Source organism: Zalophus californianus, chromosome 7 (genome assembly GCF_009762305.2).
Source record: "Zalophus californianus isolate mZalCal1 chromosome 7, mZalCal1.pri.v2, whole genome shotgun sequence".
Lineage (NCBI taxonomy): Eukaryota > Metazoa > Chordata > Mammalia > Carnivora > Otariidae > Zalophus > Zalophus californianus.
In genome coordinates, this window is record NC_045601.1 from 72,883,729 (window position 1) to 72,896,020 (window position 12,292).

The 12,292-nt window shown below is 44.5% G+C and overlaps 1 protein-coding gene and 1 non-coding gene across 6 annotated transcripts in view; one reads left to right on the forward strand and one right to left on the reverse strand.

Moving 5' to 3' along the window:
* Nucleotides 1–4,892: 4,892 nt before the first annotated feature.
* LOC113928096 lies at nt 4,893–4,999 on the reverse strand. Its single transcript, XR_003521781.1, has one exon. It is a non-coding gene; the product is annotated as a U6 spliceosomal RNA (small nuclear RNA).
* Nucleotides 5,000–9,179: 4,180 nt separating this feature from the next.
* Nucleotides 9,180–12,292, forward strand: part of LOC113926370 (synaptotagmin binding cytoplasmic RNA interacting protein) — a 30,144-nt gene continuing 27,031 nt past the window's right edge. For 2 of the 5 annotated variants that reach the window (XM_027601130.1, XM_027601131.1), the window contains exons 1-3: nt 9,709–9,868; nt 11,241–11,400; nt 12,119–12,237. In XM_027601130.1, the coding sequence (XP_027456931.1) occupies nt 11,253–11,400; nt 12,119–12,237 (267 nt within the window). In that variant the 5' untranslated portion in view covers nt 9,709–9,868; nt 11,241–11,252. Of the gene's footprint in view, nt 9,869–11,240; nt 11,401–12,118; nt 12,238–12,292 lie in introns of all 5 variants that reach the window. The other 3 variants (XM_027601128.1, XM_027601129.1, XM_027601132.1) reach the window with 3 other exon arrangements.

Below are 12,292 nucleotides of genomic sequence, written 5' to 3' on the forward strand. Positions count from 1 at the left end.
GGAACACAAGCAGGGGGAGTCGGAGAAACAGGTTCCCCGCTGAGCAGGGAGCCCGACGTGGGGCTCGATCCCAGGACCCCGGGATCATGACCCGAGCCGAAGGCAGACACCTAACGACTGAGCCACCCAGGCACCCCCATCATTTTAATTCTTATTCCTATAATATACTCATTTTGTAATATTCATAGTGGTTCTGCTTCCCTGATTCCTGATACACTCCTGAAATCTTATTCTCTCAGAACTCCTCAACTCAATAAATAGCATCAATATCCATTAATTTTCACCTTAACTCCCTACTTTCAGTCCACTATTGAGTCCTTGGCAAACTCGGGTTCAAAATACATTGTTGAATATGCCCACCTCTTTCTATTTCCTCTGTAATACCCTTGTCCAAGTAACTTCGTTCTTTTCCCTGGTTACATCTCCATCATTAACCCCCAATATCAATTCTGTTTCTAAATACTAATTTTATTTTATTTTTTTAGATTTTATTTATTTTTTTTGACAGAGAGAGACACAGCAAGAGAGGGAACACAAGCAGTGGGGAGTGGGAGAAGGAGAACAGGCTTCCCGTGGAGTGCAGAGCCTGATGTGGAGCGGGGAGCCTGATGCGGGGCTCGATCTCAGGACCCTGGGATCATGACCTGAGCTGAAGGCAGACGCTTAGACTGAATCACCCAGGCGCCCCTAAATACTAATTTTAAACATGTGAAAAATTTCAATAGCTTCCCATTGTACTTACTCACATAGTCTTGTGTAATCTGGCTCCACTCCTGCTGAATTCTCCAAACTCATCTTGAGCCACTATTTCCCTGACCAAATATACTCCAGCCACAGTAGCTTCCTTTCAGTAAAGACCAAGCTCTTTCTCCTCTCAGGGTTTTCACATATACTATTCATTCTGCTTGAAATGTTCTTCCAGCTCCCCTTTATTCCTCACTTTCCTTGGTTTACTCTTTCAGGTCTTAGTTTATACATCACTTCCTTTGAAAGGCCTTCCTTGACCAGCCTGAGTAGGTCCTCCCTATTCTGTAACACTATATTATGTTAATTTCTTCTTTGCATTTATCACATTTTATAAATGTTTTGTTTGTTTATTTGTTTAATTAATTAATTAATTAATTTCCTCACTTAGCTGTGGTTTCCATGAAGGCAAGAGGCATTTTCTGCTTAATTCACCTTGCGCTTAATTCAGTGCCTGGCACGTAATTTGGTACTCAGAACGTGTCTGTGGAATGATGAATGTAGTGTGTGGATTCCTCCTAGCTTCTTTTTTTTTTTAATGTTTTATTTATTTATATAAAGTAGGCTCCATGCCCAATGTCTGGCTTGAACTCACAATCCTGAGATCAAGAGTTGCATGCTTTAGCCAGGCAGGCACCCCTAAACATGAAACTTTTACCTAGTTTTTTTTTTATGTTATGTTAATCACCATACATTACATCATTAGTTTTTGATGTAGTGTTCCATGATTCATTGTTTGCGTATAACACCCAGTGCTCCATGCAGAACGTGCCCTCTTTAATACCCATCACCAGGCTAACCCATCCCCCCACCCCCTCCCCTCTAGGGGAGGACAATTTGTTTCTCAGAGTCCATAGTCTCTCATGGTTCATCTCCCCCTCCGATTCCCCTCCTTCATTCTTCCCCTCCTCCTAGCTTCTTATTTATGGTTTTTGTTTCCTCATAATTTTAGTTTGACATGATATCTCATAGCCCAGCTCTAACTCCCTCCTCATGACACTGACTCTCTCTTTGGTTTTCCTCTAGGAATGGTCTGGTGCCTGATGCTGGTTTAATTAATTCTGGCAAGGCAAGTTTGAGTGGTGTTATAGAGTAAAACTCTGACAGCCTAGGCTGCTCCATTAGCAGGGGCTTTGGGTAAGGTTACCCTTGAAAAGAGCTTTGAGACACACCATAATGGACATATTCAGTGTAAGAATTATCACTCTATTTTCCTCTTTTGTGCCATGATTCATCATGAAAATCTGAACAACCAAAGATTGCTTGTATTCTGGGACTCCATTCAGAATAGAGTGGGAATACTTTGATAAAACCATTATGGTTTATGTTTACATAATCCTTGTTTTTTTTTAGTTACTTGTGTAAATTCTGTGCCTTTTTAAATTTAATCCATCACTTTTCATTGTAAAAGTTAAATGCAAACAGCTAAAATGAGACTGGATTTTTTTTAAGTTATTTATTTATTTATTTTTTAATTTAAGTAATCTCTACACCCAATGTGGGGCTCAAACTCACAATCCTGAGATCAAGAATCACATGTTCTTCTGATTAAGCCAGCCAGGTGCCCTTGAGATTGGATTTCTAATTTAAAAAAATAAATAAAAGAGAGCTAAAAGCAATAGAAAGAATGTCTAGTATTTCAAGTATATTTAAAACATTAACATTTTTAATTAATAGAGTTTATTTTTAAGAGCATGTTTAGGTTTAAGAAAAATGAGCAGAAAATACAGTTTCCATATACTCCCTCCCCCAGCCCTCCTCTACCCCAGTGTTAACATCTGTGATTGTTGGTACATTCGTTACAATTGACTAACCAATATTGCTACATTATTATTAACTAAAGTCCACAGTTAACATTAGTGTTCACCTTTTATGCAGTATATTCTATGAGTTTTGACAAATGTATAATGACCTGTATTCATCATTATAGTATCACACAGAATAGTTTCACTGCCCTAAAAATTCTTTGTGTTCCACCTATTTATCTCTCCCTCCCATCTTCTGAACTCCTGACAACCCCTGATCTTTCTCTATAGCTTTGCCTTTTCCAGAATGTCATACAGCTGAAATCACACAGTTTGCAGCCCTTTCAGATTGGTTTCTTCCACTTAGCAATGTGCATTTAAGATCTCTCCGTGTCTCTTCATGGCTTGATAGCTTATTTCTTTATAGCACAGAATACTATTCCATTATATAAATACCAAAGTTTGTTTAACCATTCACCTATTGAAGGACATCTTGATTGCTTCCAAGTTTTGGCAATATGAATAAAGTTGCTGTAAACAGCATGTGCATTTTTGGAGGCACCTGGGGGGCTCAGTTGGTTAAGTGTCCAACTCTTGATTTCGGCTCAGGTCATGATCTCAGGGTTATGAGGCTGCGTTGGGCTCCATGTTGAGCTCCATGCTCTGCATGGAGTCGGCTTGGGGTTTTCTCTCCTTTTCCCGCTGCCCCTCCTCCCCTAAACAAAACAAAACAAAACATCATGTGTGCTTTTTGTTGTTGTTTTTGGTGTTTTGTTTTGTTTTGTTTTTGGTGTGGGCTTAAGTTTTCAACTCATTTGAGTAAATATCAAAGAATACAACTGTTGAATCATATGATAAGAGTATGTTTAATTTTGTATATTTTGTAAGAAACTGCCAAACTGTCCTCCAAAGTGGTTATACCATTTTGCACTCCCACTAGCAATGATTAAAAATTCCTTTTGCCCAGGGAACCTGGGGTGGCTCAATTGATTGAATTTCTGACTCTTCATTTAGGTTCAGGGTCCTGGGATGGAGTGCTGTGTCAGGCTCCACACTTACCAAAGAGTGTTTCTCTCCCTCTTCCTCTGCTCCTCCCCCCACCCACTTGCACTCTCTGCCCCCCCTTCCGCAAATAAATAAATTTTTAAAAATAAATAAATAAAAGTTCCTGTTGCCCTGCATCCTTGCCAGCATTTAGTGTCAGTGTTTTGGATTTTGGCTATAATAGGTGTGTAGTAGTATCTCACTATTTTAATTTGCAATTCCCTAATGATACGTGATGTTGACTAATCTTTTCATATGTTTATTTGCCATCTGTATATCTTCTTTGATGAGGTATCTATTCAGGTCTTTTGCTCAGCTTTTAATTGGGTTTGGGTTCTTTGCTTATTGTTGAGTTTTAAGAGTACTTTGTATATTTTGTTTTTTTTTAAAGATTTTTAAAATTTTTTATTTTTTTAATTTTTAATTATTTATTTTTTAAAAGATTTTATTTATTTATTTGAGAGAGAGAGAGAATGAGAGAGAGAGAGCACGAGAGGGAAGAGGGTCAGAGGGAGAAGCAGACTCCCCGCTGAGCAGGGAGCCCGATGTGGGACTCGATCCTGGGACTCCAGGATCATGACCTGAGCCGAAGGCAGTTGCTTAACCAACTGAGCCACCCAGGCACCCATAAAATTTTTTATTTTTAATTAACTACTTAATTTTTGAGTAATCTCTACACCCAACATGGGGCTTGAACTCACAACCCCAAGATCAAGAGTCACATGCTCCATTGAGTGAGCCAGCCAGGTGCCCCAGAGTTCTTTGTATATTTTGGATATTAGTCCTTTAACAGATATGTGCTTTGCAAAGATTTTCGCCAATCTGTAGATTTCCTTTTCATTCTCTTGGCAGTGTCTTTGCAAAACAGATGTTTTAAATTTTAACACATCAGCCTTTTAATTACCATAAAGATAAGATGTCAGAGATGTTGCAGAAAACTTTTTTTAAGGAAAAAAAATGAATTTTTTAAAAAGGGAAAAAATCCACTTTTTTTTTTTTTTCAAAAAACGATCTTGATTACTAGGGAGATGGACTTGAATAACTTCCAGTCTCTTTTGACTCTAGTTTTTATGATTCTGTGGAGAGAATGATGGTGTATTATGGATTTTTCCCACATTAATTCTAGCATCCCCTCTCCGTTACCACATTAATATATGGTATTGAAGAAAGTTTAGGACAGTATAGCACTAAGTGCAAGAATTTTGGATGACAAAAAATTCAAACAGGTGGGCCTATATGCCTGTCTTTCATTAACTGCAATGAAATTAACCTTTTCACTACTTCATGGGTGAAAAGACAGTAATGTGGTACATAAATAATTAACTTTTTTTTTAATTTTTAAAGTTTAATTTATTTTTTTTAAATATGGAACGCTTCACGAATTTGCATGTCATCCTTGTGCAGGGGCCATGCCAATCTTCTCTGTATCATTCCAATTTTAGTATATGTACTGCTGAAGTGAGCACAATAATTAACTTTTTAAAAACACATATTTAGGGCTGCCTGGGTGGCTCAGTTGGTTTAGCGTCTGACTCTTGATTTCAGCTCAGGTCATGATCTCAGGGTCATGAGATTGAGCCCCATGTTGGACTCCATGCTGGGCATGGGCCTGCTTAGGATTCTCTCTCCCTTTCCCTCTGCCCCTCACCCCACACCCCCAAATAAAATAAGATAAAAAATAAAAACATGTATGTAATAAGCATCACAAAGTGTATGAGGTAAAAAGTGATGGTATCCCTCCACACCATCCTTCTTTATAATTGTAATTATTTTCTATAGAAACAAATATCTTTATATCTATGCTTACCTGGTTATACACATACATACAGACATGCAAGCTTCATGAGTCAGGGATCACCCATGTCTATGTTGATGTACATCATTGTAAGCCTAGGGCACACCATGGGCCTTAGTACACAGAAGGTGCTAAATGGAATGAATAAATGTCACACTCTACCTTGTTCTGTAGGTGGCTTTTTTTTTTTTTTTAATTTAAGAATGTGACCTGAATATGTTTCCATGTTAGGGCATCAGTAACTACTTCATTATTTTCAATGGCTCCAGAATAATCCACTATGTGAATGCACTATAATTTATTCAACCAGTACCCTATTACTGGATGTTTAGGTTACATTATATATATATATATACATATATTTATATTTTAATTTATTTGAGAGAGAGAGAGTGAGAGAGAGAATGAGCAGGGAGAAAGGCAGAGGGAGAGGGAGAAGCAGAGTTCCCACTGAGCAGGGAGCTCGATGTGGGGCTCAATCCCAGGACCCTGGGACCATGACCCGAGCCGAAGGCAGACGCTTAACGACTGAGCCACCCAGAAGCCCCTAGGTTATATATATTTTTATACACACACACACACACACACACACACACACGCATACTTATGTACAGCATTACAAACAGTACTGCAGTAACATGATAGCCAAATTACTTTGTATAAAAGTTCTATCAATTTGTCTTCTTACTAACAGTGAATGTGTGTTGAGTTCTCCACATCAATGCTAGGGATGATTTCCCAAATTGGATATTATCAATCTTTGTTGTTGTTGCTGTTTCTTTTGTTTGGAAAAAAGGTCTTTACAAGGGGAATTGCAGGCTATTTTGCTTTAAAGTGAAGTTGGGATTCAAATTGGGAAGATTCTAAATGGCAAATAGGACATTTGAATATTTTTACAGCAGTGAAAGAGAAAGGGTTTGAGAATTATTTTTTAAGATTTTATTTATTTATTTGACACAGAGAGAGTGAACGAGCACAAACAGGGGAAGCAGCAGAGAGAGAGGGAGAAGCAGACTCCCCGCTGAGCAGGGAGCCCGATGCGGTCTCCACCCCAGAACTCTGGGATCACCACTTGAGCCGAAGGCAGACGCTTAACGACTGAGCCACCCAGGCACCCCTGAGAATTTTTTTATACATTATAAAATGTTTGACCTCGAAGAGATCTTAAAAATTATCTGTTTCAGTGAACATTTTTTTATAGATGGGGAAATAGAAATTCTGAGAAGTAAAATGATTTATTTAACCACACACTCTCCATTAATAGCAGATCTGATATTAGACCAAGATTTTTTGGGTCTCAGCCTATTATTCTTTGGTTTTGTTCAGCAAATATTTACTAAACATCTTGTAATAAGTACTAAAGAAGATTCAGCAAGTAAGAACACATACTTATTGCGCACTTTCTTGTGCCAGATCTTTCAGATACATTAGGTATGATATATACCAAGTCAATCTACATTTTTTGTTTTTGTTGTGTGTGTGTGGTTCTTTTTTTTTTCTTTTTCTTTTTAGTATTATTAGGTATTCCTATGTTTCAGTAATGGTAGTAATTCTTAAGAGTCAAGCCTGGAATAGGTTCTGTAGATCAGGAGGAAAATGATACTATTGTTTTACTCAAAAAGGTGTCAAATGGAAAGCATGGCGGATTGCTTTTTTCTCAGGTCTGTTTAGGGTATCAGGCACTTCTCTGCGTAGGTCCTCAGTGTGCACAAACCTGAGAAATGCCGAAATTGAGAGAAGGCCAGCTGAAGTTGGAAAAGTGCCTGAAATGTGGCCGGGGACATTGGTTGGACAGATCAAGGAGGGCTCTGTTGATCTGGTTAAAGATTTTTGCTTTTGTTCTAAGGAAATGGTAAACTAATGAAGGGTTTTAAGTGGATGCTCCACAGGGTCTTATTTGCAATTAAAAGAGAAGGAGGGGGGAGACACTTGGGTTTTAAATGCATTAGGAAAGCTGCAAGGTCAATGAGTCAGGAGGCTATATATCATTAGTCCAGGTGGTAGTTGATGGTGACTTGTTCCCTGGTTACAATATATAGAGAAGTGGAGATACATTAGGGACACAGAACTGACAAGATTTTGGTTAACTGATATGGCATTGAGAGGGAGAAAGGGTCTTGTATTACTCTCTAGTTCCCAGCTAATGCTGCTGGTTGCAAGTGGGTGACGTTCACTGAGACGGGAACTCTGGAGATATAAGATCGGGGGGAAGATCATGTGGTCAGTTTTGAAATGTTGTTTTCAAGGCCCTGAAAATCCACTTAAAGGTCTGGGGGGTGATAAGACAAAGGAATTAGAGGTCAGAGAAGAGCTAGAGATTTTAATTTGGTAGTCTTGTTTATATGGTAGAAGACATTGCCTAGGTAAAGGCACTTTTTTTTTTCTTTAAGGAACTTGATCGCCAGGTAGGTCTAAAAGAGCGATCGATGGTTCAGATCCATAATTTTATTTCATTAATTAATGAAATTTCATTTCATTTCATTAATAGGATTACTCTTTATTTTTGTAAACATCTGGGTTGTTTTTTATTTATAACATTATCCAACCTTTGGATTACGAACGAAAATCCTTGTTGCTGAATTAGCTAAATACCATAGCAGATACATGTTTAAAAATTAGTAAGGGATTTTTAGGTAGTGGAAACGTCAGATCCTTGCTGAACAGATTGGCTAGGTAGTACTTTGGTCAAGTATTTCATATTTTGATCCAGCTGCCTTTGGAAAATAAACTGGCATTTTATGTGCTTGAGCACTTTCAAGAGCACTCATCTAACTTTTCCTCGAACTACTGATTTGTTGTCACATCATAGAGCTTATTTCGGGAACCAGTGAGCTCTTAAAAATAAGCTTGTTTCTTAATCAAAAGGACAGTATTACATTACAGCTGAATTGGATAAAATTAGTATCCAAACCGCGATTGAAATTCTAATGCCTTTGTCTTGTTTTTCTTATACCTAGTAAATGGCTACAAAGGAAATGTCACTTCACATAAGATTAGTTGCCAAGATTTTAAAAAAGAAACACAGATATGTTCCTCACAGTTGCCCTAACCACGCAGCTTTTGTGCTGCTTCAAGTTGCTCAAACTGTGCTATGAAGAAGCCCTTATACTGCTTAAAAGGCCAGGGACTGAAACAGACTATTGCACAACTCTTCACCACCGGGCGGTTTCGCTTCCAAATCTGGCCTTCGTATCATCCCACGGCCGGAGTCGCTTCTGGCTCCAGTGGAGCCAACCCGGTTCCCCCTCAAAAGCAGCCAGGGTTTCCTCGTCCGAGCCATGGGCGCCCCTCCCTCCGCCCAAGGTTTTACGCGAAAGTGAAGCCGCGCGGGCGCGGGGCTGCCGAAGATCCCATTGTCCCGCTGGGGAGACCTGGTCTCCCCAGCACGACTCCCGCACTCGGGTCCCACCATCTAGGTTAACCAAAGGTCTACGGGTCTCCGCGCCACTCCCCTCCCCCCGCCGCCCCATTGTCTGCCTCGCCCCGCCCCGGGGGACACGTGCGCCTGCAGCTTCCCGAGCGAGAAGAGCGCGGGGTGGCGGCGGCGTGGACACCGCCGGGAACGGCTGTGCGGCCGCGGCGCCGGGGGCGGGGGCCGGGCGCGCACGGACCGGTGGGTGCCCTCCGGAGCTGCGGTAGCGTTCCGCGTTCCGCGCCCCCCGCCCCGCCGGCCCGGGACGGGGCGGGGGGTGGGGCGGGTGGCAGCTCAGTGGGGGTGGCGTGCGCGTGGTGCTGCGGTGGGGGTGGGGTGGGGCGGGGTGGGGAGATGCCTGTCTCCTGACAAAGGAGAACGAGTGGGACACGCTGAGCAGGCCCGCCCCGCATGGAGGAGAGCGGGAGGGGGAGTGCCGGGAGGGGAAGGGGCGGGCCTTTCATTCACTGTCGGCCCCTCCGTCGCTGCCGGAGCGGAAGGGCGGGGTCTCGCGCCCCCCTCCCCCGGGAGGTGAGGAGCAAGGGAGGTGGCGGGGCGTGGGGGCGGAGCCCGCGGGCGCGCGTCCCGAGTCGTAGGCTACGTCGTCACGTCAGCGCGGGAGAGAGAAAGAGAGGAGCCGACTCGGCTGGGACTGGGGGACGGAGTCGAGAGAGCGAGCGAGGGAGGGTGTAGAGCGAGCGTTCGAGCGAGGAGGGGAAAGACGGCCACTCGTGCCTGAGCGGCCGCGGACGCCACTAGGAGTAGTGGGGGAAAGGAGCAGGGAGGGGAAGAAGAAAGGCCGAGAAAGGAGCCTGACGGAGGCTGGTGGTGGTGGTAGGGGGAGAAGGAGGAGCTGGAGGAGGGCAGGGGTAGAGGGAGTGAGTGAGAGAAGCGGACGCGCGAGGGAGGGGAGGGAAGGGAAGGGGGGGGTCACGCGGGCGCGCGCGCGCGCACCGGGAGCGCGCTCGGAGGCGAGTGGAACTGGATCGGGTTTGCTGCCAGCGGCGTGAGCTTCGGCCGCCATTTTACAACAGCTCCACTCGCGCCGGACACAGGGAGCAGCGAGCACGCGTTTCCCGCAACCCGATCTCCTCGGACAGGATTCTTCCGCCGCAGCCCAACGGGGAGGTAACGACCGCCTGGACCCGGGTCTGGGAGGGGAGCACCGTGACATTGTGGAGTGAGCTGGGGGAAGGAAGAGTGGGGAGAAACCGGCTTTTCTGGAAAATGGATTCCAAGGGGGAGAGGAGCACGTTGACTGGGGCTGTTTGAGAGTAGGCCGCGGCCCGCGCCGCCACTTCCTCCTCTTCTCCATGTGCTGCCGCCGTTCGGGCTTTGTCTGCGGCGCTCCAGGGAGGAGGCGGCCCCATGGCCCGCGCGGACCACGAGCGGCGGCGGAGTTGGTGCTGTCGTGGCCGTCGTCGCGGCGCGGGAGTGGGCGGAGAGGAGCGGGTCCCGTCCCGCAGCCGCGCGGCGAGCTTGGGTGGTGCTCGCGGGCCGGCGGGCGTTAGGCAGTTCGCGGAACGCCCTCACTCCGCCGGGTTGCGGACCCCGGGCCGGGGGTGGGACAGCTGGCCCCGGCGCCGCAGTCACTGCACGGACGGGCGAGGGGTGGGGGCTTGCACCATGCGCCGCGGCTCACGTCTCGGCGGCGCGGGCGGGCGGCCGGCCGGGGGTCGCCGGCGCCCGGGGCGGAGAGAGCCATGTGTCACGGCGGAGACGGCGGCGCTTGGGGGGGGGGGGCGGGGAGAGCTTGTGGCCTGGCGCCGCTGCGGCCTCGGTGTGGAGGGGCGAGGTTGTGCTGCTACTGCTTTCTGGGGGCTCCGATCTTGGCTTCAGGTTGACGTTGGGAGTAGGTGATGGTCGTCTTGGCCTGGGACTCGGTGGGTTTCCGTTGAAGGAAGTTGTAGGACATTTGAAGGCGCAGAGCACGTGTTTCTAATGGGCTCCTGGTGGCCGCAGCGGTGAGGCTGCCGCTATGGGTGCGGAGTCGGGGGCGGGCTTTGGGGTGCGGGGGTGAAGGGTGGAGAAATTGGGTGGTAGGAAGGTAGCTTGTGTGAGCGCTTTGTTCTTCGCTGGCTGTTGTTACTGATCTATAAGCGGCAGGCGGGAAAAGCGCGCACTTTGGGGGTTTACCTTTGAGAGAGAAAAGCCCAGCTTTGCTTTCTCCACACACCTCATTCTCTGTACGGGCACAGCTGTATGTGGCACGCTGGCTCGTCCTCGTGCTGATTGGGCTCCATTTGTAATATGGTTTTTTCTAGGGAGTGTTAGCAGGTGAGTCAGGGGTGGTGCTAGGGAAAAACATAGTGAATCTGTCCTCCTGTGCCCCGCGCTCCAAATCTGGCTTGTCAGGCGATAGTGACTGTAAGGCTTCTTTAAAGGGAGGCGCAGGTTGGCTGGTGTAGAAATTGGTAGAGAAAGTAAAGATTGGGGCTCTTATATTTCCTCTACCCTTTTTGAAGATCCTAGTTTAATTTTGCTTATTGCGTTTGAACAGATCTCTGGAAACATGGCTACAGAACATGTTAATGGAAATGGTACTGAAGAGCCCATGGATACTACTTCTGCAGTTATCCATTCAGAAAATTTTCAGACATTGCTTGATGCTGGTTTACCACAGAAAGTTGCTGAAAAACTAGATGAAATTTACGTTGCAGGTAAGAACTAACACTTGCAAAATTATATTATGAAATTTTTCTATTGGATTTCTGGCTTTGAGCTAAAATAGCAACTTTTTGTGGTTTCCAATAAGTGTGGGAACTAGAGTTTTGCTTCGTTGTGACAGTTGTGAACTAGAGGTTTAGGTGTATAGAGGGAGGGAAGAAGGAAAGATTAGGAGGTAAAGGCTGGCTGGCCAGATGGAAAAGTATATGATGGTAGCAACAGCTGCTAAATGTTGGGAACAGGCCATGTGACTTTTTGGGGGTATTTTTATAGTAGGATTCTTGTTAAATAACTTGGTAACTGTAGACTTGTAGTCTGTCTGTCTTGGTGTGGCTGTTGCTTTTTCTAGTGGTATTTGAAATTGAGTAGAGGTTCAGTTGTCATGCTTGGTACTTTGTTGGTTGATTTTAGGATTTGTAAGCCTATATATTTACTGTAGAAATACTTAGCCTTCAGAACTATGTGATTTAGACACAGAACATGATGTAAAAGAAGTTGATTCATTATTGCAAGTGTGGTTGAGGGGCCTTAGTTGAGATTGCAGTTCAGAATGACTAAAGTATGTGTGTTTCTCATTATGTATAGATAAGGGAAATGGAAGAATTCTTAGTTGGCAAGCATGTACCTGTATTGGCAAATCATGGTCTCTTAAAAAAAAAAAGTTTCCAAAAATATTAAAGTTGACAACTAATTAAGTTTTCTCTTCTCCAGGGCTGGTTGCACATAGTGATTTAGATGAAAGAGCTATCGAAGCTTTAAAAGAATTCAATGAAGACGGCGCATTGGCAGTTCTTCAGCAGTTTAAAGACAGTGATCTCTCTCATGTTCAGGTAATGCTAATTTCAGTGTAAATAAAATAAATATGAGTAGTTTTGAAATTGTTTT